Raw genomic sequence first — 21,066 nt, 5'->3', positions numbered from 1 at the left:
AGGCCTGCAGTCTTCTAAGTCTGGATGATGGTTTGTCACTTGTTGGGAGATGGTACAGAACAGATGGTGAACACAGACCAAAGTGTGCACAGAATTTACTTGAATGCTATAACCATGTCCATTTCCCTGCTCTTTTCATCTGGGAAAACTGTCTCTGTTCGTCTTCCCCCATTTTCTGTCCTTTTATATCCACTTTGCTCCTATTTTGCATCAAGATGAGTGAGACAGTGAAGCAGGCGAAGAGCGATGTTACTGAGTGTGATATTTGTGCATTCCTGGATCATTTAGCAGCACTAAACTGGACATAGATTGTGTGTGTTCACATTTCTGTTGAATTAGCCAGACAGACCACGTACCCTGGAGTTCATGCCAGCTGCTGGAGAGCAGACTGTTACCTGATCCAGAACAGGCAATACCTGATCCAGCAAAAAGTCAAAGCAGTCCAGACAGTTGATACCTGACCTAGCAGAAATCATGCCAATACAAAGTTAACCATCAGTACTTTACATTGTGTAGCTTCTTTTTTATGTGGTACTGAGCTGTAAAGCTGATTTTATTCCATCACTGGAGAATGGCCTCATCTACTGCACCGACACTGCCTGTTTCAGGGGAAAGGCTGCTATTGAGTGAAGTGAGATTTTCTCACTCCTAAGGGTCTAAACAGTGCTGTCTGGCTTTGGAGAGCAAGTCACAGAAGATGGAAATGAGCTCAGGTCTAGCATGGTTATGCAAAGCTCAGAATTGTCCTCTGGTAAGAATCATTGAAACCAGGAGACGGACACAAAAAGTTAAACAATGCTGTTTGTATGCCTTTGGTCTGTGCTGGAGAGCAGCCGAATGTGTGGGACTGGCCAGGTTTGCAGAAGACTCACTCATCTTGCAGTGGATGTTGGCGGTATGTTCATTTTCTGATATTTTTTTCTTTTCCAGTTGGATCCATAGGAAGGAAATGAGCCTGTATATATAGCATTTAGTGTTACTGTTTCCCAGGGGATAGGGAGGTGAAGAAAGCAAAATTAGAATATCCTGTTTACATGTTGCCAGTGCTGTATTTGACCAGCTGTCTTCAGGGTTTTTGTCTTGCTAGATCAGGGCAGGCTTTTTTCTTATGGTCTGCGAGTCTTCCTGTCCTGCTGGAAGAGGAGCTCCACTGTTTGCACTAGCGTTGAGCTCCTCCCTGGGCCTTACTGCCCGGTGAAGGACTAGGCTTTCACTGTAGCCAGGGCAGGGAAAATGGGGCTTGCCAGAATAGTTATTTTAGAATTAAAACATTTCATGAGCTGGAGGTGTGAGAAGCCTACAGCAAATGACTTTCTGAAATTGCTATCCTTGGATGCCCTTACAGGAAGGTATGTTCCACCCTCCCCACCATGTTTCGAAAGCATCCTTGAGTCACTTCACTTGCAATGACTTAAACCTCCAACCAGTTTGTGTTTAAGGTCACTGAGGTTTTTAGGTGATTTCCAGCTTACCTTGAGTGAATAGTTCTGTCTCTTTAAACACTGTTGTATAATATTTACCTATGTGCATGCTTTTTATTTAAGAAAACCTGTTTATAGTGTTTATAGAAATGATAACCTCCATGTTGGAAGGGGACACCAATGACTGTGGCACCTTAGCGGGGTAGGTGGTACAGGTACGGGGCTGATGTCAGTGCATAATGCTGGGGTAGTGCTCATGGAAGGAGCTGTTGAATTTATAACCCAATGTGGTTATATAATGTCATGCCTTTTCCAGAATGTCATGCTCATTCTGGAAATAGACCATTATCTAAGAAAATAGAAAAGTGCACCTGGAAACTTTTTGACTAGTCTCCCTATTTAATCATGAACCCATTTTAAATGTGTCAAGGAAGGCAGCTGTAATATATGACCTTTTTCTGCCATATATTAGTGATGACTCATACAGGCGATGTCAGGAGAATGCAATGAAATGTCTCTCCAGCTTGACCTGCGTGCAGCTGATGTTTCTAGGTCTGACATGCTGGGTAATTCAGCGGTTTTGGGCTGCACTGCTGGTGCTTTCCGTGTCACTGTTACTTGGCTGTATGGATTCTTTGGAGCTCAAGTATTTAATTGATTATCTCTCCAGCGTTGTCTCAGAAGGCTTAACTGTCTTTTCTTTGAAAACTGCATAGGTGTCAGTGGCTCCCCTTTCCTGTATAAAGGAGCCAAGACTGGGAAGCTAAATGACTTGCTGAACACCCTCAGCACTCTCGTGAATCACCTTCCCAACAAGAAATGTGCTCAGGAGCACCAGGGAGCTTTGGGTGTTGCTTTGGATCTTTTGGATTAGATCTTTCTGGGCTGAAACCAAGGTCTTCAGGAGCAAAAGTCATTTCTGCTGTATGGGTGACTTCTATGCCTCTCTGTCAGGTTTACCTGGCAGCCACTGGATGCGGTGGTGTGTCCTTCCCTGCCAGCAGTCATACAAGCTCAGGTTTTTGCTGGCCTCAGCCTGTTTTCATCTGATCGCTGCTACCACTGTGCTGGAAATTGCCACTCCTCAAGCGGTCTGAATTGTATGTTCACGCTTCACTATGTGTCAGGTGAAAAAAGCCAAGGTAAGCATTTTAAGCTGAAAGGCCTTGTTGACCTGGGCCCTTTGGGGTGAAATTGGATGGCTGGGAGCAGACCCAGCCAGCTCTGCTGGTGGATCTGAAGGGACGGTAATGCCTTGTCACGGGGTGTTGGCGAACAGCTGGAGGTAGGTGTGGCACGGCACCCACATAAACCCTGTAAATGTAGCTGTGATAGGATGCGTGTCCAGTGAGGTGTTCGGCAGTGGAGGGTGAGTAGGATGTGGAAGGGGGTTTTATAGACATACTTTGCCTGAAAGAGTTGGTCATTCCCAGTGGTGCTCTGCTTTGCTCGCAGCTGTATGTCTCCTTGCTTTGATAATCCCAGTAATAACAAGGTGCTTTTAGAAGCAGGTTTGTTTTTTTTTTCTCCCAGTAATGCAGTTGAAATTATTTGCAAGTCCCCTTGTGCTTCTAGCTGTGGTTGTCAACTTGGGCATGAAGCTTGAGCAGTCAGCTGAGTTCTGAATCAGACATCGCAACCCAAAGCGGCACAGATCATAATGCAGCCCACAAGCACTATTTGGTCTTCCAGTTCGTTGCCTCAGTAGCAAAAGATCCTTCTATAAATGCCAAGTGAGAAGTATAAATTATCCTGGAACTGCCATGCACTAAATCAAGAAGCAGAGAAATGAATGAATATTTGTAAACCAAGTGTCAGTGTAAGTAAAACACTGTGGAGAACAATAGCCCTGTGATATGCCTTGTGCCGTCACGAGGCTCCATGGCAGAGTTAGATATTCGCACAAAAGAAAGTTATGCAGAGGCACGCCGGCTGTGGCCAAGGCAGGATGAACTCTGTGCAGATAGTGTCAGTAATTTCATGGTTCAGAGCAGTAATTTCACATACTGTATGAAGCAATAAGCATTTGCTGTACTAGCTTCAGGCTTTCACTGCGTGATTGGGTGGATCTACTTTAACAGTAACAAAAGCCTTCCAGTTTCCAGCAGCTGCTAATCAGAGCTGATACTGGCTCCCATGACATTACCCGCTCTGCGATGCTGACCTGGAGCTGCCGGGGTTTAATTCACCAGCACAGAGATTTGCTGAGTTTATAGCTGCTAAAATACAGAGTCGGGGGAGGGTGGTGCCAGAGTCATTTCTACAGCCTTCTGTCTTTTCAAACTCGCACCCGTCACCTCACCCTACGTCTGAAACCTTGGAAAGTTTCCAGCCAAACAGAACAGCCGATGTATTTAAGCAGGCTGGAATAGGCAGATGCCAAGCCCTGCTGACCTGCTGGCAGCACAGATTCCTTCAGGCAGGTAAAGCTTGGCTCCAGTGTCCTGATCAGCAGTGCTGTGCCTGGAACTGGTCCCAGCAACTCCTTTCCTGACTTTGACCTCTCCCACCAGCTTTGTTCTGTGCAAGCCACGGCCTTGTTAAGTAACAGGCAGAGTGAAGGTATTTTTTCCAGGAGCTGAAACTTGAACATAGTTTGCTTCTACAAAACTTTTCAGTGAATGTGAGCTTCGTCGCATTTTAACTGGACAGAAATTCATGTCTAATTTCCATTTTCTGAGTAAGTTCTCTGCACCAAACCTGTAAATTGAGTAAGGCCTCCTGCAGTATGAGGGCACGGAAGTGATAGAGACCTTGTCAAGTTGGTGTGTAGGTATCTTGAGCCTGAGTAGTTTACTGATGACATTTTTATGATCTTTCTGTGAGGAGGAAAACTAGGTTGGGGGCGATGTCAAAAAAAAGTTTAATAATGACAGCAAGGAGCTTTCTGCTCTTGTCTTGATTAAGCTGGGACTTGTATTAGGTGGTGTTGTGGCCCGTTTCCCCCCCTAGTTTAACTTGCTCCAGCCCCGTGTGTGGGTATCTGCAAACCAAGGCTGTGCTGCTGGCCAGGGCTGGGTCCCTCCCGGCCACGAGGTGTTGGGGCTCCAGCTGTGGACAGGCTGTGCCTGGGGAGGGAGTTCAAAAAGTTTACCTGAGCGTTTCCCACTTGTCTCAGTCTGTCACTTTCAACTTTAAATCAAGTTGTGATCTCTTTTGATCTTCCCTGGGGGGAAAGCTTCCCCGGGTAAGGTAGCTTACCCAGATGGTGCCTCCCTCATACCTATCCCAAAAAGGCTAAGCCCAATTCTTCATGCAATTATGTTGCTGCTGAGTGTGTCCAGAGTATATTTTTGAACTTGCATGTGTCAGATTTCATGTTGGGTAATCAAACCTTGAAAAATTTGCCGGGCTAGGTGACAAATTCAAGCCCTTCAGTGAGAGCTCCTGGTGGTGGCAAGGGCTGGGGTGCAGAGGGTTCCCAGCTCCTCCCTGCCTGCTGCGAAGAGCCTCTGCCCATGTCCTGTATAGGTGCCTTGTTTTTTCTATCAGACTCTGACTGGGGGATGACGTGTGCATTGGAACATCCCTCCTCCTGTGTTTGTTGGAAGGAAGGGAGCATTTTTCTCTGCTGAAGTCACCTCACGGCATCCGGAGCTGCTGCAACCCAGGATGTCTGCACAGTAGCCACCGTCAGCTCAGGCAGGTAGTGCTGCAGCACAGCATGGCTGGCCAGCTTAAGGCACCTTTGATGCTTCCATATTTACCCAGCTTCTTAGCAGAATATTTATTAAAGGTAGTAACAACATCCTGTGTAAAACCTGCCCAGGTGTGAGAGGCTGCAGGAACGCCTCCAGTGGTCTGTGGCTCACGGACGGCTAGCACAGCCCCTCCGCAGTCCTGCTTTCACAGTTGGCTGCAGTTCAGTTTCTTTGTTCTTCCTGATTGATGGCTGTAGGTTTTCATTCCCCACATCTTGAGTAAGCCAAAATTATAGAAAATTTGTTGTGGATGTTTGTAGAGATAGTCTTTCCCTGTGAGAATAGAGAAAATGGGACTTTGCAGCAGCCCGAGGGTAAATTTCACCCACCGTCTTCCCAGCCCTGCAGCATGAACGGAACTGCAGAGGCAGGGAGGGATTCATCTGTGCCATGTGTTAGTTGTTAATTTTAGCTTTACCATAACTCTTGACGACAGGGCATGGTTGTTTCCTACTGTAGGCAGCATGTAGCACTTATCCTGGAGATACGGTATGGCTGTAAGGCAGTAAAGCTGCAGCTCATCCCTGAGCTGTGGCGTGCTGTCAGGGAATGCGATAGCCAGATTCTCCCTCTGGCTCATGCAACTGCTGCTTGCTGAAGTCGAGAGGGGCCATATGGTACCATTTTTCTTGTAGTTGTGCTAAACCATTGACTCAGGTTAAGTGAGGATGGAATTAGGTGCGGGTTGAGTTCCACATGTGCATGAGGACAAAGCCTGGCCAAAAGGTTATTATACATCTCCCATTACATGTAGGACATCTCACCTCTTGGCTACTGCCTTTTTCCTAAAACTAGGTGAAATCTTTATGAGGTACCAGTCTGCAACCTGTACTGAATGCTCAAAAGGACACTGCAAAGGCTTGTCAGGAGAAAGATCATCCCTGAACTTGATGTCTAGGTCTCAAACTGAGCTTAGAACATGTAGGCTACTGCAAGGAACTCTTACACCTATGTTACAGCAGGCTTACTGCATAGCTCTAATGTTTTCTCTAGGTTGCTGCTGGACCCTTTGCCCATTATACTGTGTCATGTTATGGTCTCTCAGGTCTTGGAGCAAAATCATTGACTGCAACAGAAAATACATGTCTAGGCTAGTTAAAATTTTTGTCTTACTTTCTTGTGGTGCTTTTATCAGGATTTGCTAATGTGTGCGCTAGCCAGAGAGCATTGCTGTTCTGGTGGCTCTGTTGCTGTATGGTACAGTCAAGGTCAATGGAGTGGGCTGGTTACAGGTGTGGGGAGTGCAGGCAACATGCTGCAGCTAACTCTAGTAGGGACTGTCAGGGAGCTCCTTCTCTTTCTAGCGTTGCTTTTTTTTTTTATTGATGAACTTTTGCTGAGGTCCACAGTGCTTGTATGTTTAGTATTTTTTTTTCTCTCCAATTTTAGTTAAATACTGTGTAAGGATAGAAACGTCAGCTAAAGAAGGCTGCAATGTTTTGTTCCAGCTGAGCAAACCTTTGTGCAGAATTCATGTATATGAAAGATCTTGTAACGTCTTTTCCCAGCTGAAGAGAGAGACCAGCTCTGTAGGAGAGTAGACCTGGGTGAAAATGCAGCAGTTGGTGTGCTAAGGATCTGGAGGTGCCGTTGGCTGCTTAGAGTCGAGGCGGTGCGAGGGGTAAGGAGTTGCACGAAGGCTGAAACACTTGATGTGAAGTCACGTAAAGTGAGGTGTCAGAAATAAGACGTGCTTGCTCTGTAACAGAACATTCTTCACAGGCAGTTTAACAAGCTTTGGAAATAAATCTGGAAAAAAAAGTGATGTAGCTGTTATGTCAAGGCTTTCACAAGCTTGCAATGTGCGGTCTGGGCTGTGACTGGTGGAAAACCAGACCTGAACAGCCGTGCAATCAGTGCTTTTCCTAGGCAGTTATGAGCTCACTGTATGCTCACAGCACAGCTGCGTATATATTTTCCAAAATACACTTTTGGAATTATACATGTGCCTTCTTAGTATGCTAATGGTCTCTGTGGTCATTTATTCCTGGAGCTAATGACTGGTCTTTTAGAGAAAATGAGTTAACAAACTGACAGCTGCTCTTAACGAACCACTTGCTGCAAAGGCCAATGTAAGTTTAACATTCACAATAAATCCTTTTGCTTCTGACGGTTCAGTGGAGCAATGGCAAAGAAATTAGGTAATAACTTCATTTATCAGAGGCTTATGGCTGCAGTAGATTAGTGCGCGAGAACTCATAGAGATGTAAGAATTACAGACTGGATTTCTGCTATCCTCGGAGTAAAATTAAGTGTAAATAGGAAAAGGTAGGTTTCTGTGTAACCTCCCAGCCAGGCAAGCAATAGCCATCTGTCTTAGGTAAACATTTGGTGTGAAGAGATGGGCAAGAAAGGTGCAGACAGCTGGGGAGCTCTGAAAGAGCTCCCTTCTGGCTCCATTACCAAGAGTAGACAAATATTGTATCATGACCTTATGCTGAAATTGCTCATTTCAGAAGTGAAGGCCGTCTTCTCTGCTCTCTCTCTCCTCTCTCTGAGGCCAGGAGGGACCACAGTTGTGTCAGGGCTTGTAGCACGTGAGGAGACACAGTAGGTTTGTGGGTTGCTCTGGCTGTTTGGTTTGGTTGTAGTGCTGGTGCTGGGATGTGTTTTCTGATCGGTGTCCCCAGTAATCAATAGCCATCTTTCATCAGCAGTTAACCATTAACTCATTGCAAATAGCAGACCTTTTTCATAACCTTTGGCTACAAATAAGTAGACATAACAGCCTTGGATAAGGCAACAAATATGCTGAAATTTCCATGTCCTGTGTCAGAGCTGAGCTTGTCTAAGGACCAGAATATTTTCCCAACACTTTGTTTGCAGTGAACTGATGGATATAGCTGACAGCTGGTTCAGGGTTACAGGCTTAGCTTGGGACATTGATACCTGACAATATTAACTTTAATTAACTTCGGGCTTTTTTTTTTTGCTATTTAAGTTTCTACCAGCTCATAATATATTAATGTTATATAAATATTTATATCTTCTGTGCGTGTATGTGAATGCATGTGCATGTAAAATGTTCACAGCACAGCAGGGGAAAATTCTGGGTGATTAAAGCCTGATTTTTTTTTTAGTTCTTGATTGGCTAGACTTTCAAGTGTATTAGTGCATGCGTCTGTAGAAAGAGGGCCTCAAACAGCACATGAGCACAACAGTTTCATTCAAAAGTTGTGAGAGGCAGAAAACACTTTTTTTCTACTGTATTTCCAAAATCACACCTTTGTTTTGAGATGTACTGTACAGCAACAGTAGAGACCAATGGGCATCTCTGATAAACTTAGTGCTCCTGAGTATGTGGAAGGATGCAGATTCTCCAGCATTTCATTTCCTCTTTGTAGTGAATGCCCTGTGTGGGACTAAGAGCTGAATTTGCCAGCACTGTGTTGGCTCTTTGTACTTTGATCTCCTGCAGACTGAGAGGCATCCCCAGCTTCACCAAGAGCAAGCTCAAGCAGTGAAGGTGAATTCTGACCCCACTGCAAAACTGCCACATGGACTTCTTGCCCTTAGGAAGGCAGATGCCTTGCTCTTCTGTTTTGTAAGCTCCCAGGTTATGTTTGAGGTTGCTTATTACTACTCATGGAAAATTAATTATTAAATCCAATGGACAAAGACCCATCTCCCTGCGCTGCATGGCTTCCACCGTGGGCCAGCACTGCTGATGTATCGTGTTTCTGGAGAGGGTCAAAGAGAAGAAATGTTTTCATTTTGGGCCTAATTTTTGTTTCATTAGTGATTACTGAACGTAATATGGTGGAGCACTTAGTTATGAAGGTCTCACTAGATTAGTTCTTCAGCAAATTTAGTTATTTACAGAGGCCATGCAGATCTTCTGTTCTGTTTGTGATTTCACCTGTCTTTCTGGGATTTCTGTGTTTAGCCAGCCTCAGTCTCTATGTGTTGAATCACTAGCAGAGGCTCTGCCCCCCCCTCTACTTCCCCCTTTTATTTTGGGTTAATTTCAATGCATCTATTTCACACAAGCTGCCTGCTGCTGACTTGAGTGAGTACTTGAATCTATTGATGTAGAGGAGCTCATTGATTTGAGGGTATTGTGAGTGCCATGAATCAATGGCCCAGAGCTGGTTTTAGGAGCTGCAGAGAATTCTAACGTTCATTCTGTTTCTTCTTTGTAGGTATCTGTATAAAATGTGGAAAAGGTGTGTATGGAGCGAGCCAGGCTTGCCAAGCGATGGGTAACCTCTATCATACCAACTGCTTCACGTGCTGCTCTTGTGGTAAGTCAGACTTACTGTAGCCTTATTAAGTGGCTTCCTTTTGTAATACATATTCCTGTAGCAACCAGTGTGCAAGGTGAGACCTCATCTTGCTTGTTTCCTGAGGCAAAATTCCCATGCAAGAGTCCAGCTTCAAGAGTTATTTTTTATTTACCATCTGTAAGTGTTCAATGTTTTTTTTCTTAAGTGACAGGCCAAAAAAGTAGTATTTGGTTGTTTTAAGGGCTGCATTTACAAAACGGCTTCAACCTGGCTTTTATAAGCACTACATACTTTAAATCACTTGTTTATGAAACTGTAATGCATATTTATTACTTTTACAGAAAAACAGTAAAATTTGTGCAGCCAAACCCATTTTCCCTCACTTTCTATTTGGAAATTCAGCTCCAGTCAAACACATATTTGTAACTTCTGTGTGTATGTGTGTATGTAGCTCAAAAATTGTTTTCTTATGTTTGAATGTGATAAAAACAAATAGTAATTGTGAGTTGAAACCCCTTGAGCTATTACAGTGTTTTGATTTTTCAGAGGAAAGCTGTGTGGGTAAATCACTGTCTCCATGCTACTCAGAACCTTTTCAGGTTCCTTTTTTTTCATTTGAATGTAAGAGTGATGCACTCTGTGATTTGAGGAAGTCATGGCTTTGCCAGGGAAAACAGGGCTTGGAAAATACAGGACAGCACTTTCAGAAGTGCTTCCTTTTAGTTGGGCATTAAAGTGAAGTTGGAAATTTTCTCAGTGTCTTTGAAAGTGCCGAGCACTCTCAGACTCCCCACCAAGTTCAAGGGAAGTATGAGAACACATTTTCAGGAGTCAGGTAACTTTCCTTGATATAGCCACACATTTGCTTAGGTTGTTAATATCTGCCTGGATATTGAAGATCTTGTTGTGATAAATATACGTAGCAAAAGATTTACCATGAGCAGAATGTGCTGAGTGTGAATTGTTTATAAAAAGGATTAATTAAGGATTAGAAAAAGAGTAAAAGATTATTGGCATAGAACTAAGTAAGTTTATAATGAAAAGAAGCATTGTGAAGTTCACTTCTGAAAGGAGAAGTCTTGTCTTTTCTCCTGAGATTTGTACAGATAAGTAAATATTTGTTTAAAGAAACCTACAACCTGAACGTAGAGTTCAGTGACCTTTATAAATCGCTCTGGACCATTACCAGGTTCTAGAATAAACTTGTCTCAGAGCTTCAGGGATCACTCATGACTTTGTTCAAGCCTGACACTGAATGAGTAGCTATTTTGTTGGCTCCCAGAGTAAACGAAGTGCTTCAGCATCCTGCTTAGCAAAGGATTACAAAATACGATATCGGATAATATCTATCCGCTCATCGCCAACATTAACCTAGCCTAATTGCATGGGTGAGTTCCAGCTTCCTCTGTGGGGCAGACTCTTTTTAAAAGTAGCCAGGATGTGTGTTTGTTGCCACAGGGGCCTGTACACAAGTGTCACATTCTTCCCCAGAAGAATATATAAGGGCTGGGGAATGTATTTTAACAGCAAAACACAATCCCAACTTAACTATCTGAAAGTACATCGAGCTTTTGTGACCATCCGGGCGAGCTGTGTGTGGCCAGTATACATCTAACAGAGGGCGACTTGAGACGTGCCCTTTCAGAGCGTAACTCTGCCTCACCCCACCGTGCTGGTGGAATTCTGTGATTCACACCACTTTCTGTGAGTCAGTCACACACATGCATGAGGAAACAGTGCTCCAGGTTGTCTCTGGGCTTCTCGCTGTGCTGTTCATGGGCTGGAGAGCACAGCTATTATCTGCCAGGAGGTTTTGCAAGCAAGAAGTGCTTGGATTTCCTTCTGTCTGCAACCTCCGATACAAACCTGATGAAAGGGGAGCGTGTGGGGCCTTTCTTATGTTAAGCACTGGAAGGTATCTAAGCTGTTAATATAGCAGCAGCAGGTGAAATACTTGATCAAAACTTATGGTCGACTGTGAGTCAAAAGCAGAGTTTTTCCTTTCAGCTCCGCTCCTGAATAGTATCAAAGTGAGCACAGCCAGAGCGGGGATGTTGCATTAACTTCTGGGACAGTGCAGCTGGTAGATCCAGACCTTGGGAATGAGGCATGCAGGTCACATTTGTGGGAGCTGCATCCTGGAATGTGCTGCTGAGAAGGCTTTACTGGACATCTCATATGAGCAACTGAACATGAGCTTCTCACAGTACTGGAGTTTATGAACGAGGGGTTCATTTTACCTTGAATGTGAGACCCAGCTGAGGGTTCTCTGCTCGAGTTTTGATGCTGGCTTTCAAAAAGATGAGGAAGAACTGGAGAGGATCTGATAGGAGGAGTTACGCAGGTGATAAAAGCCTGGAGAAAAGATAATCATGAGAGCCCAGTGTATTTTGAGTATTAGAAATAATAAAGGGGGAGGAACTTGGCTCGAACTGGTAATCAGCTTTTACCAGGAAACAGCATTAGAAAGTGGTTTCATGCATACTAGAGGCAAATGCAAGACAGACTTCTTCTGGAAGCTGAAACTACACAATTCAAATAGGGAATCAAAGAGACATTTTGTATAAGGAGGATGATTAATTGCTGGAACAAAACAGCAAGATAAGTGACGGATTGTGTGTTCTTCGGTGCTTTCAAATTAAGACCAAATGTCCTTTGGAAAGTGTCTTAAGTTGAGCCAAGCTTTTGGATTCAATACACAGGTAACTGAGTGATAATTGATAATTAATGACCTTTGTTAGGCAGGAAGTCACATCCCACAGGCTAATGTTCCTCCTGGCCATTACGGTCTATGCCTTTGACGGGAGAGTAGAGGAGTACATTAGTGGTTGCCTAAGACAGTTTCTGTGCAGATTCTTATTTATACTTGGAAATCTGAGATAAAGATTACACACTTGCCTTTTTTCCATTTCTTTCTAAATAAGAAGTGATCCAAACTACCCTATAGCAGGTACCTTGGAATATAGCAGACCTAGAAACCAGTAACCAAAGAAGAAAAATTCTGTACCTGAAGACATTTGATTTAGATAAAAGCCCAATATTTAACCAACAACAATGAAGTATATTTTGCACTCCTGGGAAAAGCTGTGGTTTGGAGACCACTCAGACTGAAATGTGATGATGAGTAGGAGAGCCTCCAAAGGCCTCAGTTCAGTGCTCAGCAGTGAGTGTTTTCAGCTCAGCAAGACAAGTGCTGTTAGGCAGATAAATGGGAAGAGACCATGAGAACAAAACTCTGGCAGAGTCAGATTCCTTTATTAGGTATCTCTTTAAGTTTAACTTTGGTTTCAGTGCTAAAGATGATCTACCAAGGTACTGTGGTTGAAAAGGGCAGCGTGTGGCAGAATGGGCCATCCTGTGCCTTCCAAGGGGAGCACAGGGCTTTCCCCAGTGCTGCCCTTTTTGATGCCTGTCAATGTGTCACACAATTCCTGGAGAGAATGGGATCATTTGCTGGGACCAAATAGTTAAATGTAGATCACTATCCTCAGATAGTTTTCCTACAGAAAACAACTGAAGTTTGTTAGGATGCTTTTTAAATGTAGATTCAAATCTTCTTTTAGCTCTAACACTAGTGAAACCTCTTTTTGGGCCTTGATTCAGCAAAATGCTTAAATGTGCTTGAATAAGTTACATTACTCATATGTAAGCATGCTTTGCTGAATCTTAAATAAGAGATGAATTTAGGCAACACTATACGTTGTCCCTTCCGTTAAGTGTAAAACTTTAGTTTTGGCAGGAGTTCAGTTGCAAATTCTACTTAGGGTAGACAAGAGCTGAAAAATGTCTGAAAAGCTCATCATCTAATTCCTCTTGGTAGTATTTCAGAGCATGACAGGATTTCTTGAAGGATAATTAAAATAATGCCAGGTCACGTGCATGCCCTCAGTGAGGGTGGTTGGTTGGAGGAATTAATAGGATCTGTTTGCTGCTTGTTACAGAAAATAACTTACCGGGCACCTCTAGGTTTCAGGGGGCACAGCAATGCTCAAATCGTAGTGCCACCCACAGCACATCTTTTCAGGCTGAATATTTTAATCCAGTGGCAATGATTGTAGATACTGCAGTAAAGATAAATTTCTGTGCTGAGGAGGTACCAGTTTGATATTTGTTACTTTCATGTGGTACTTGCAGAGCTAAGGGTTGGAAGTCTCAGGCTCAAAAAGCTGAGATGTATTTTACCGTGAAAAACAGGGACACATTCTGTTCTTGAAGTCAAATGTTTGAGCATGCCATTCGTCTTTAATTTGCACTTTTGCCACTGGTTTTAAGGCACAGGAAATCACTGCAAGATCAATCAGAAGCCTAAAGCAAACTGTATAATCCCGAAGGTATGCGGCTTATTTCTTACCTAGTAGGTATTGATTAGACTGGAAAACTCATGGGGGTTTTTTGCAGCAGTTTCATTTTAAGGGACAGCTCGTGGAGGTATCACAGTTCAGCTGATTACCGACAGTGCTGCTGCTGCATCAGCATTAGCCTTTGTCCAGACTTCCCCAACCTCATTGCTACAAGCTCTAAGAGAAGGGTTACGGTGAAGGATGACAGCACACTCATTTTAAAAGGTCCAAGTGGGACGACTGTAGCAGTAGGTATTGTTGCCCTGAAGGTACGAAGCACAGTTGTGAACTAGCCCATGCTCTCCAGCTGGTGTGAAAGAGGAGTCAGTTCGTGGCTGTAGATGCAACCTTTCTTTACACTTGTATTACATCTTGGAGACGACAGCTGCCTTCTTGCTGAAGCCACTGATTGCTTCTGTATGTAAATGTGTATTAATAGAAGGTTGATTATGTCCCTGCTTGTACTGAGAAGTTCCTTGTGACACTGGAAATGTTCTTTTGCGTATTTGCTGCCCCTGGTTGACCCTTTGTTTGCTTTTGGCAGTGGTAAGGCACAAAACATCTTAAGGTAGCTGAGTTTAAAAAAAAACAAACACAAACCAAACAAAAATAAAACAGCAAACTTCCCAGTGGAAGGTTTGTCTTGGTTTTCAATCCATATTTGTTCTGTCCCTCACAGCCTATTTATAAGTCTAGTGTGAGTCACTGCATGCAGATTGCACTATTGCCAATACTTGATTCAGAATTTTAAATTAAATTATCTGTGAATGCAATGTTCATGTAGAATAAAACAAAATTCAGCGTCAAATCTGTTACCTGTATTGTTCATCTACTGATGGGTTGGTAGTCACAGTGGTACAAATGTGTGTGTTGTTGGCTTTTAACTCTTCAGTGCCTCGTGGCCAAATCTTAGGTGACTGAGTCGTAGCGTCAGTATCTGTTCATCTGCCTACCGCTGTTTCATGCAGCTCTTCTGGGCAGTGAGAAAACACTGAGGACGTGTAAGGCGGAGGAGCTAATGAGTATTGCTTCAAGGGGTACATTGCTGTGCAGTGAAAGTCTACTGGGTAGCTAATGTCCTCGCACACTTCTCTCTGCAGTTTTCTAACCACATACTGTCAGACCAGAGCAGACTGGAATTTTGGGATTTTTGGTCTGTAATCCTGCCAGAGCCATTGGCTAATACCTGGTGCTTAGGGGAAGACAAGCTGGCGGGTGATTCAGTGCTGTGCATGTGGGAACATTCCTCCCCGACCCCCGTGGCCTGGAGCGTGAGAGCTGGATGCCCTGAACTTGCATAACTGCAATTGTTACTCATCCCCGACTCAGACCCCGTGTTCAGATTGAATTTACGGCCACCTGAATGTTTGGTGATTTCCAAGCCATAACTGGAGCTGGCAGGAGCTCCTGATGCTCTGTGTGTGAGGCGGTTATTTTGAGGAATGATTCACTGAGAAAGCTAAACACTTGGGAGAGGTGTGAGTTCAGTTAAGAAAAAGGACCGAAGGGTTTGTGAAGCACTAGTCTTTCAGGGGCTGTATATGCAGCTACGACTGCAGTTTGTGTAGCTGTGTAACTGAGACAACTCGCAGCGTTGCTCCAGGAGTGCAGAATTCTGCCTGAGTCATTCTGCGTCTTTGGGATAAGTTACAGCCTGCACTTAGCCCCGTGCTTTCAGTTCTAACACCTATCAAGATGGATAGTGAAAAGTTATTTCAGGTATGTCTGTAGCTGCGGTCCCAGACGTTCCCATTAATGCAAAACTCACCAAAAGGGAGGTGCTCACTTTTTTTAAAAAAAAAAAAAAAAAAAAAAGGGCAGTCAGGTCATAGAGATGACAGCCAGCTTCAGACATTTGGGTTTACTTTGCGCAAGACTCTGAACCATGAATGAGTCTTAGCAAAGGAATGTAATCTTGTCTCCTGGTAGTTAACAGTCAGGCTTGGATACCAGCCCCTGTAGGAGCCCAAGTACCTTTGGGTACCGACTGGTAGGAAAATATTTCCTTTATCTTAACCCTTGTTAATCTGGTAGTACTCCAAGCTTTAGAGACGTGAGAAAGGATGGGGAATGGGTTATCAGAAATGTGTGAGATGGAACTGGTGGAGGAAACTCTCCTCTGTGTAGAATGTAGTTAGCTGTGGGTACAGTTTTTTTGTTTGTTTTTGTAGTTTGCACTGTTCCCTATTGCTTTCTGCCTCAGCTAAGCCTTGGTCTGACACAGCACTGATGTAAGTGCTTGCCTTTCAGATAAATGGACCGGTCCCTTGACTGCGTCCCTTCTACAGATGATAGATGCTCTGTCATGAAGGGTTTTCCTTTTTGTGACAACTTTACATCAAGTTAGTTCAAATGCAAGGTGGGACCTGTTTTTTAAGGGCAGCTCATCTGACCAGCCTAGTCCTGTGCCCTTGCTTTCAGGGGGACGCCTCAGATGCTCAAAGATAAACACATGCGCTTACAGTTATCTTAACCCAGAGTATCGCTTGCCTGAGTAGCTAGCCAACAGAGAAATGGAAAACATTTCAGTCCTTCATTTCTGATTACAAGAGGGCATTGCGATGAATAGTTGGCCACTGGTTTGTCTGTCTCCTTGTTTCCTTGAAAGGTATTAATTGCATTCTGCTATTAATTATTCTAGCATTAAATCCATGGCATTTGATGGTTATTTTAATTGGTGGGGGTTGCCTGGCAACTGATGATGGAAACTTTTCTCTGCATTGCTTGACTGACCATAGATGTATTCCTCCTGAAATATTTTTGTATTAATAATGTGGAACCAATCACAGACAGTGCCTGTGATCCTTTCGGGGTTTGGAAAATATGTAAAACACAAAAACTATACACTAAGAAGGCTTCTGCCTCTGTTTTTTATTTGTAAGAGCTATGGTAAATACTAGAGGGAACCTAATCACTTATGTAATTTTGTTTGGAATGCCACCTATTGTTTCACATAACAGGATTTGCAAAAATTACCGTTTCCTTATCAACATCTATTATCTGCAGCTCTTGATTGTCTTAGAAGCCCACATCTCTGCTGTTTTTGCCATCTTTCCATTCTGCTCTTCTCTTTCTTGCCTTTCCCTCTGCCCATTTAAAATGTTTTCTTGGAAAACATCTCAATTTCTCCAAGAGAACAGATTCCCTTGTGCTGCTGGGTTCATCTCTCAAAGGAGAAGAAATCCAGATAATCCAGAACAGAGCACAGGGAAATCACTGACATTATCAACAGATGTTTCTGCTTCCTATTTCCAGGTTCTGAAACTTCTGAGTATTACTTAAAACCAAAGGGAAAAACAGAGAGGAAAAAAAGTGGAAAAAAGAAAACAAATGAAAGGAGATGAGGAGTTTGCTTCATTTAACTTTGATCTAGGTTTTTGCTAGATGTTGTTCTTACGTGTTTTGCAAAAGGCTAGTGAATACTTTAGTATTCAGAGCAGTCACTTATCTGAAAGCCAGACCCTAGAAGGCTATAGCCTGCTGAAAGAACTTCTAATTTAGTGTCATCATCACTCCTTAAACAATAAACGAACTCTACGTCCACATGTACCAGTTAATCAGTTTTGTCCTTCATCACCTCAGCACTCAGTAAATCAGTTCTTCCTCCCACAACTGATAGTTTTTTCCAGTGCCTATCCCAGTAAATGTGTGCCTCATGTGCAAACCTGTCTGTGTACACAAACATGTCCACGTTCATGTGGTTGACCTCCCCTCTAAATGTGTGTCCCTTGCATATTCTCTTCTTATTTGGCTCAATCTCTCGTTCCTCTGTCCCTGTCCTTTGGATGCTTGGAGCTCACTATTCCTGCTCTGGGCTGACTTGAGGTGTGCTTTTTGGGTCAGCATTAACCTTTTCCTGGTGTCTTGGAAGAATTAGACTTCAGTTTTTCTCGCGTGCACTTTCTGTGAGGGGGAAGCCACCTTTCTGTCTCCCTTGGTTAGTTCTTCCTTCGCTCTGTCTATGTTTGCTCTAGCATGCACCTACCCTACAACTGAAGAATTCAGACTATTATTTCCGGGCATCTTTTGTTCTTCATTTCAAATGAGCATAATAAATTTCTTTAGTAAAGACCTTAATTTAACTGCTTGTCAGTACATCTTTATCCAGAAATTTGTCAGCTTTCCCCCTTGTTCTTTGCACTGTTTGAAATTTCACTGTACCCCGATGACTTTCCACTTTGCCTAGTGTTATGTGTATTTTACGCTTTTCCTGGATTCCTGTGTTCCCAGGGTCTAAAGACTCCAGACTGCTGGCAGCCCATCATATCCCTTAACAAGGAAGCAAGATTATGATCACTTTGCAGCCATGGAAGCTTCACTACGTCCTCTCTCACCAACAGAGCTGCTCTTCCAAGCTGCCCCTGTACTTTTTCAACTAAATCATATTCTATTCTTAGTCATGTTGCCTGTTTTCTGTCTCTAGTCTTGGACTTCTTGCTGTCCCTTTTTCTGGTGATACTCCACACTGTGGTGGCAGGATGTCGGGCCACATGCACGCCTCTCACCTTTGCCTTGCGAGTCCTGCCAAAGTAGGACAGGATCTGTCAGTAAAATGTTTCATGAAGCTCTTGCTGATGGAGGCATCATGAAGTGGAAGCATGTTTTTGCTACTGCTGTTGTCCTTGTCCCCATGTGCTCTCTAACAAAGTGTGTGTGTGTACCTCATCCGTGTCTCCTATCCAGGCTAGGTTACCAACTAATCCTTAGGAGTTCTTGTTTACCACTTCATTCAAGGGAGACACATCTATGTGGCCTGAAAAGTCATTGGCGTTTAACAGCAGAAAGCAGCTGGGGCTTTATCTTACGAAATAATTTTACAGATCGAAGGTTTTCACTGCTGCTTTCCACCTTTAAAAATGCTTTTACTACTTATGAGTCCAGGAACTATGCTTCCCAGAATCTCCATACGTACAAAACAAAATAAAAGGTTTTGTTGGTATAGTTTGTCTTCACATTTATGAAATAAACAGCAGCAGACCTGGTGTTTCTGTCCCTGGACATGCGAGGACAGGGAAGACTTCAGCATTCTGTCTTTCAAGCTTCCTTCTCTGGCTGAGGATGTGAGCAAAAGACAGAGGCATTTTAGCTGAAAGCATTAACATGTTCGTCACAAAGGAGTAAATCCACCCTGTGAGTTGGAGGATGGGATTTTGCTCCACTCTACCACAGCCTTGTTGTCATCTTGGGCAGATCACTTAACCTGTCTCACTTTTCCTATGTGGCTAATTCTTTCTGCCTATCTCACAGGAGTGATACTGGGCTGATTTCCTTAATATTTTGAAGAGAATTTGAGATCCTGAGTTAGAAGCATCAGTTCAGTGACAAGTTATGTAAATTCTGAAATAATTATATCACAAATAGATGCATTTGTGGGAGGAACCACTTATAGTATCTGGCATCCAAGCCATACAGCTGTTGCAGTGTGCTACTGAAAATAATTACTTTCTCAAATAATGCGTATTTAAAGTTTGTGAAAGAATATTTTGAGGATTATATGTCATTAAATACATGGACTAATGCAAGATTTAAAAAAGACTATTTTCCGAGCACTGTTCCCCAGAGCCCTTAGTGCATGGGTTCCCATTCCCCTGTCCAAGCCCGACATTGTGTTTTTAATTTAAGTATCCAAGGAATGCTGTTTCCAGTATTCGGAAGACTCTCTGAATCGGATGTGAGACACAAATGCACCAGAGAAGCTTATCAGAGAAACGGGCTTGGCGCAAAGCCTACATAAACAACCATAAATTTTTTCTCATTTAACTGACGGGACTCGGGAGGATTGGCTGATTATAGCTCCAGTGGGCTGTCCTTGGGCACCAAGGAAAGTGCTTCGGTGACCCCTGGTATTTGACATGAGCCAAATGTTTTGCTTGCTTATAAACTTACGGTTATAAAACAACCAGCTTGGTTCTGGTAAATTGACTTCTATAGGTCACTTTCCAGAGTTATTTATCAGTGGTGGATGCCATCTCCCATCCTTAGACTTCTCAGGAAACTTTAGCTCGGTTATAACCCAGGTAGGGTTTCCTCTCTGCTTCTCTCACTCCAAACACAGAGCAGGAGAAAAACGTGGTATGTTTGATCTTACCCAGAAAGCATTTTTTCCCATTCCAATAAATATCTCATTTCCTGAAAATCCTGCCTTTGAGCAGAACTTCTACTGGGACTTTTTAGATTTATCATCATTCGTGGCCATATCCAGTTCTGGTTACTGCCGAAGTACCTTTGCCTTTGTGGGGAGTAGCATTAGCTCTTAGCAGAGCATCAGGAGTCTTCTCCACTCACACTGACAGTGCTCCCTAGGTGAGCCTGTTCCTGTGTAAAAAGCAAGTAATTTTAATTATGAATGCAATGCCAGAAATAGCAAGGAATTAATTTATGGTTTTCATGAGAAACTCCTGTTTTACTAGAGTGAAGCTTCTCCGTGGGTGCCTTGTGTTGAACTCGCACAAAAATAAGAAATCTCCATGCTTGCAAACTCAATCGCCCAGTGCTGAATTAGGTGCAACAACTCCTTTCCAAAAACAAACCTGAAGCAGAACCCCACCACGGCCCTCCCTCATGGCCAATGTCCAGTCTGCACTCAGTGCTCCTCCATTTATAGGATTATTGACTGTATTTGGCAGTTCGCAGGACCAGTATCTGATTGAGCACAGTCAGTGTGCTTTGGCAGCCAGCAGACAATGTGATACGCTGCGCTATCAGCGCGCCTCTGCGAGCTGGTGCTGGGCTGCTGAGGGTGAAGCAGTCTGGCTGGGGCCAGCACCCCCTAATAAATGCTCTGTGCAAGTACCTGGTACTTGGCTCTCCTCTTCTTCCCGCGGCTGTTTAGTGCTCAGGGAACAGGTCTGTGGCCCTGGGCCAGAGTAATTGCTACTGTCGTTTGGGGCCGTGGAGGCTCAGGTGCTTCAGCATTTCGCCCGTGACATTGCTGTTTTTGGGTGACAGAACGACAGCCCTCCGAGCTGAAACGGCAAAGTCTGCTGCCACGTCCCGCAGAGCAGAGTAACAGGTGAAGGTGTAGCTCAGCACGTTTGCATTTAACTTTTAATTTGTGTGATGGAACTAAAGAGATGTGGAAGCTTACCAGAAGTAGTAAGCATTGTTTATGCTTGCAAAGGAATTTCTGCTGAGCCGTTTTGCAAGTACTCCTGTTGCCTCATGCAATCTGGGAGGAGGGCGTAGGAGAGGCTGCTGATGGAGTCATGGCCTCTGAGATGCATTCAAACCGTATGGTAAGCTTGGTTGGTTGTGAGGTTACTGGGGCCTTGTGAAATCATTTCCAGAGTCCCCTGAGAGCGCTCACTGCCTCGTGGCATTAGCAGCAGGCTCATGAGAACAGGTTTCATGTCTCACAAATGTTCTCTTCCCTCTTCCT

General features: G+C 43.7%; 1 protein-coding gene across 1 annotated transcript in view; it reads left to right on the top strand.

Annotated features, from left to right (window-relative positions):
- WTIP (WT1 interacting protein) overlaps positions 1–21,066 on the top strand; it is a 78,729-nt gene that overhangs the window by 17,299 nt on the left and 40,364 nt on the right. Inside the window, exon 2 of the mRNA XM_083794712.1 lies at positions 9,265–9,366. Within this exon, the coding sequence (XP_083650838.1) occupies positions 9,265–9,366 (102 nt within the window). The remainder of the gene's footprint in view (positions 1–9,264; positions 9,367–21,066) is intronic.

Source organism: Anser anser (genome assembly GCF_964211835.1).
Source record: "Anser anser genome assembly, chromosome: 11".
Lineage (NCBI taxonomy): Eukaryota > Metazoa > Chordata > Aves > Anseriformes > Anatidae > Anser > Anser anser.
This window is presented reverse-complemented; position numbering and strand designations above follow the sequence as displayed.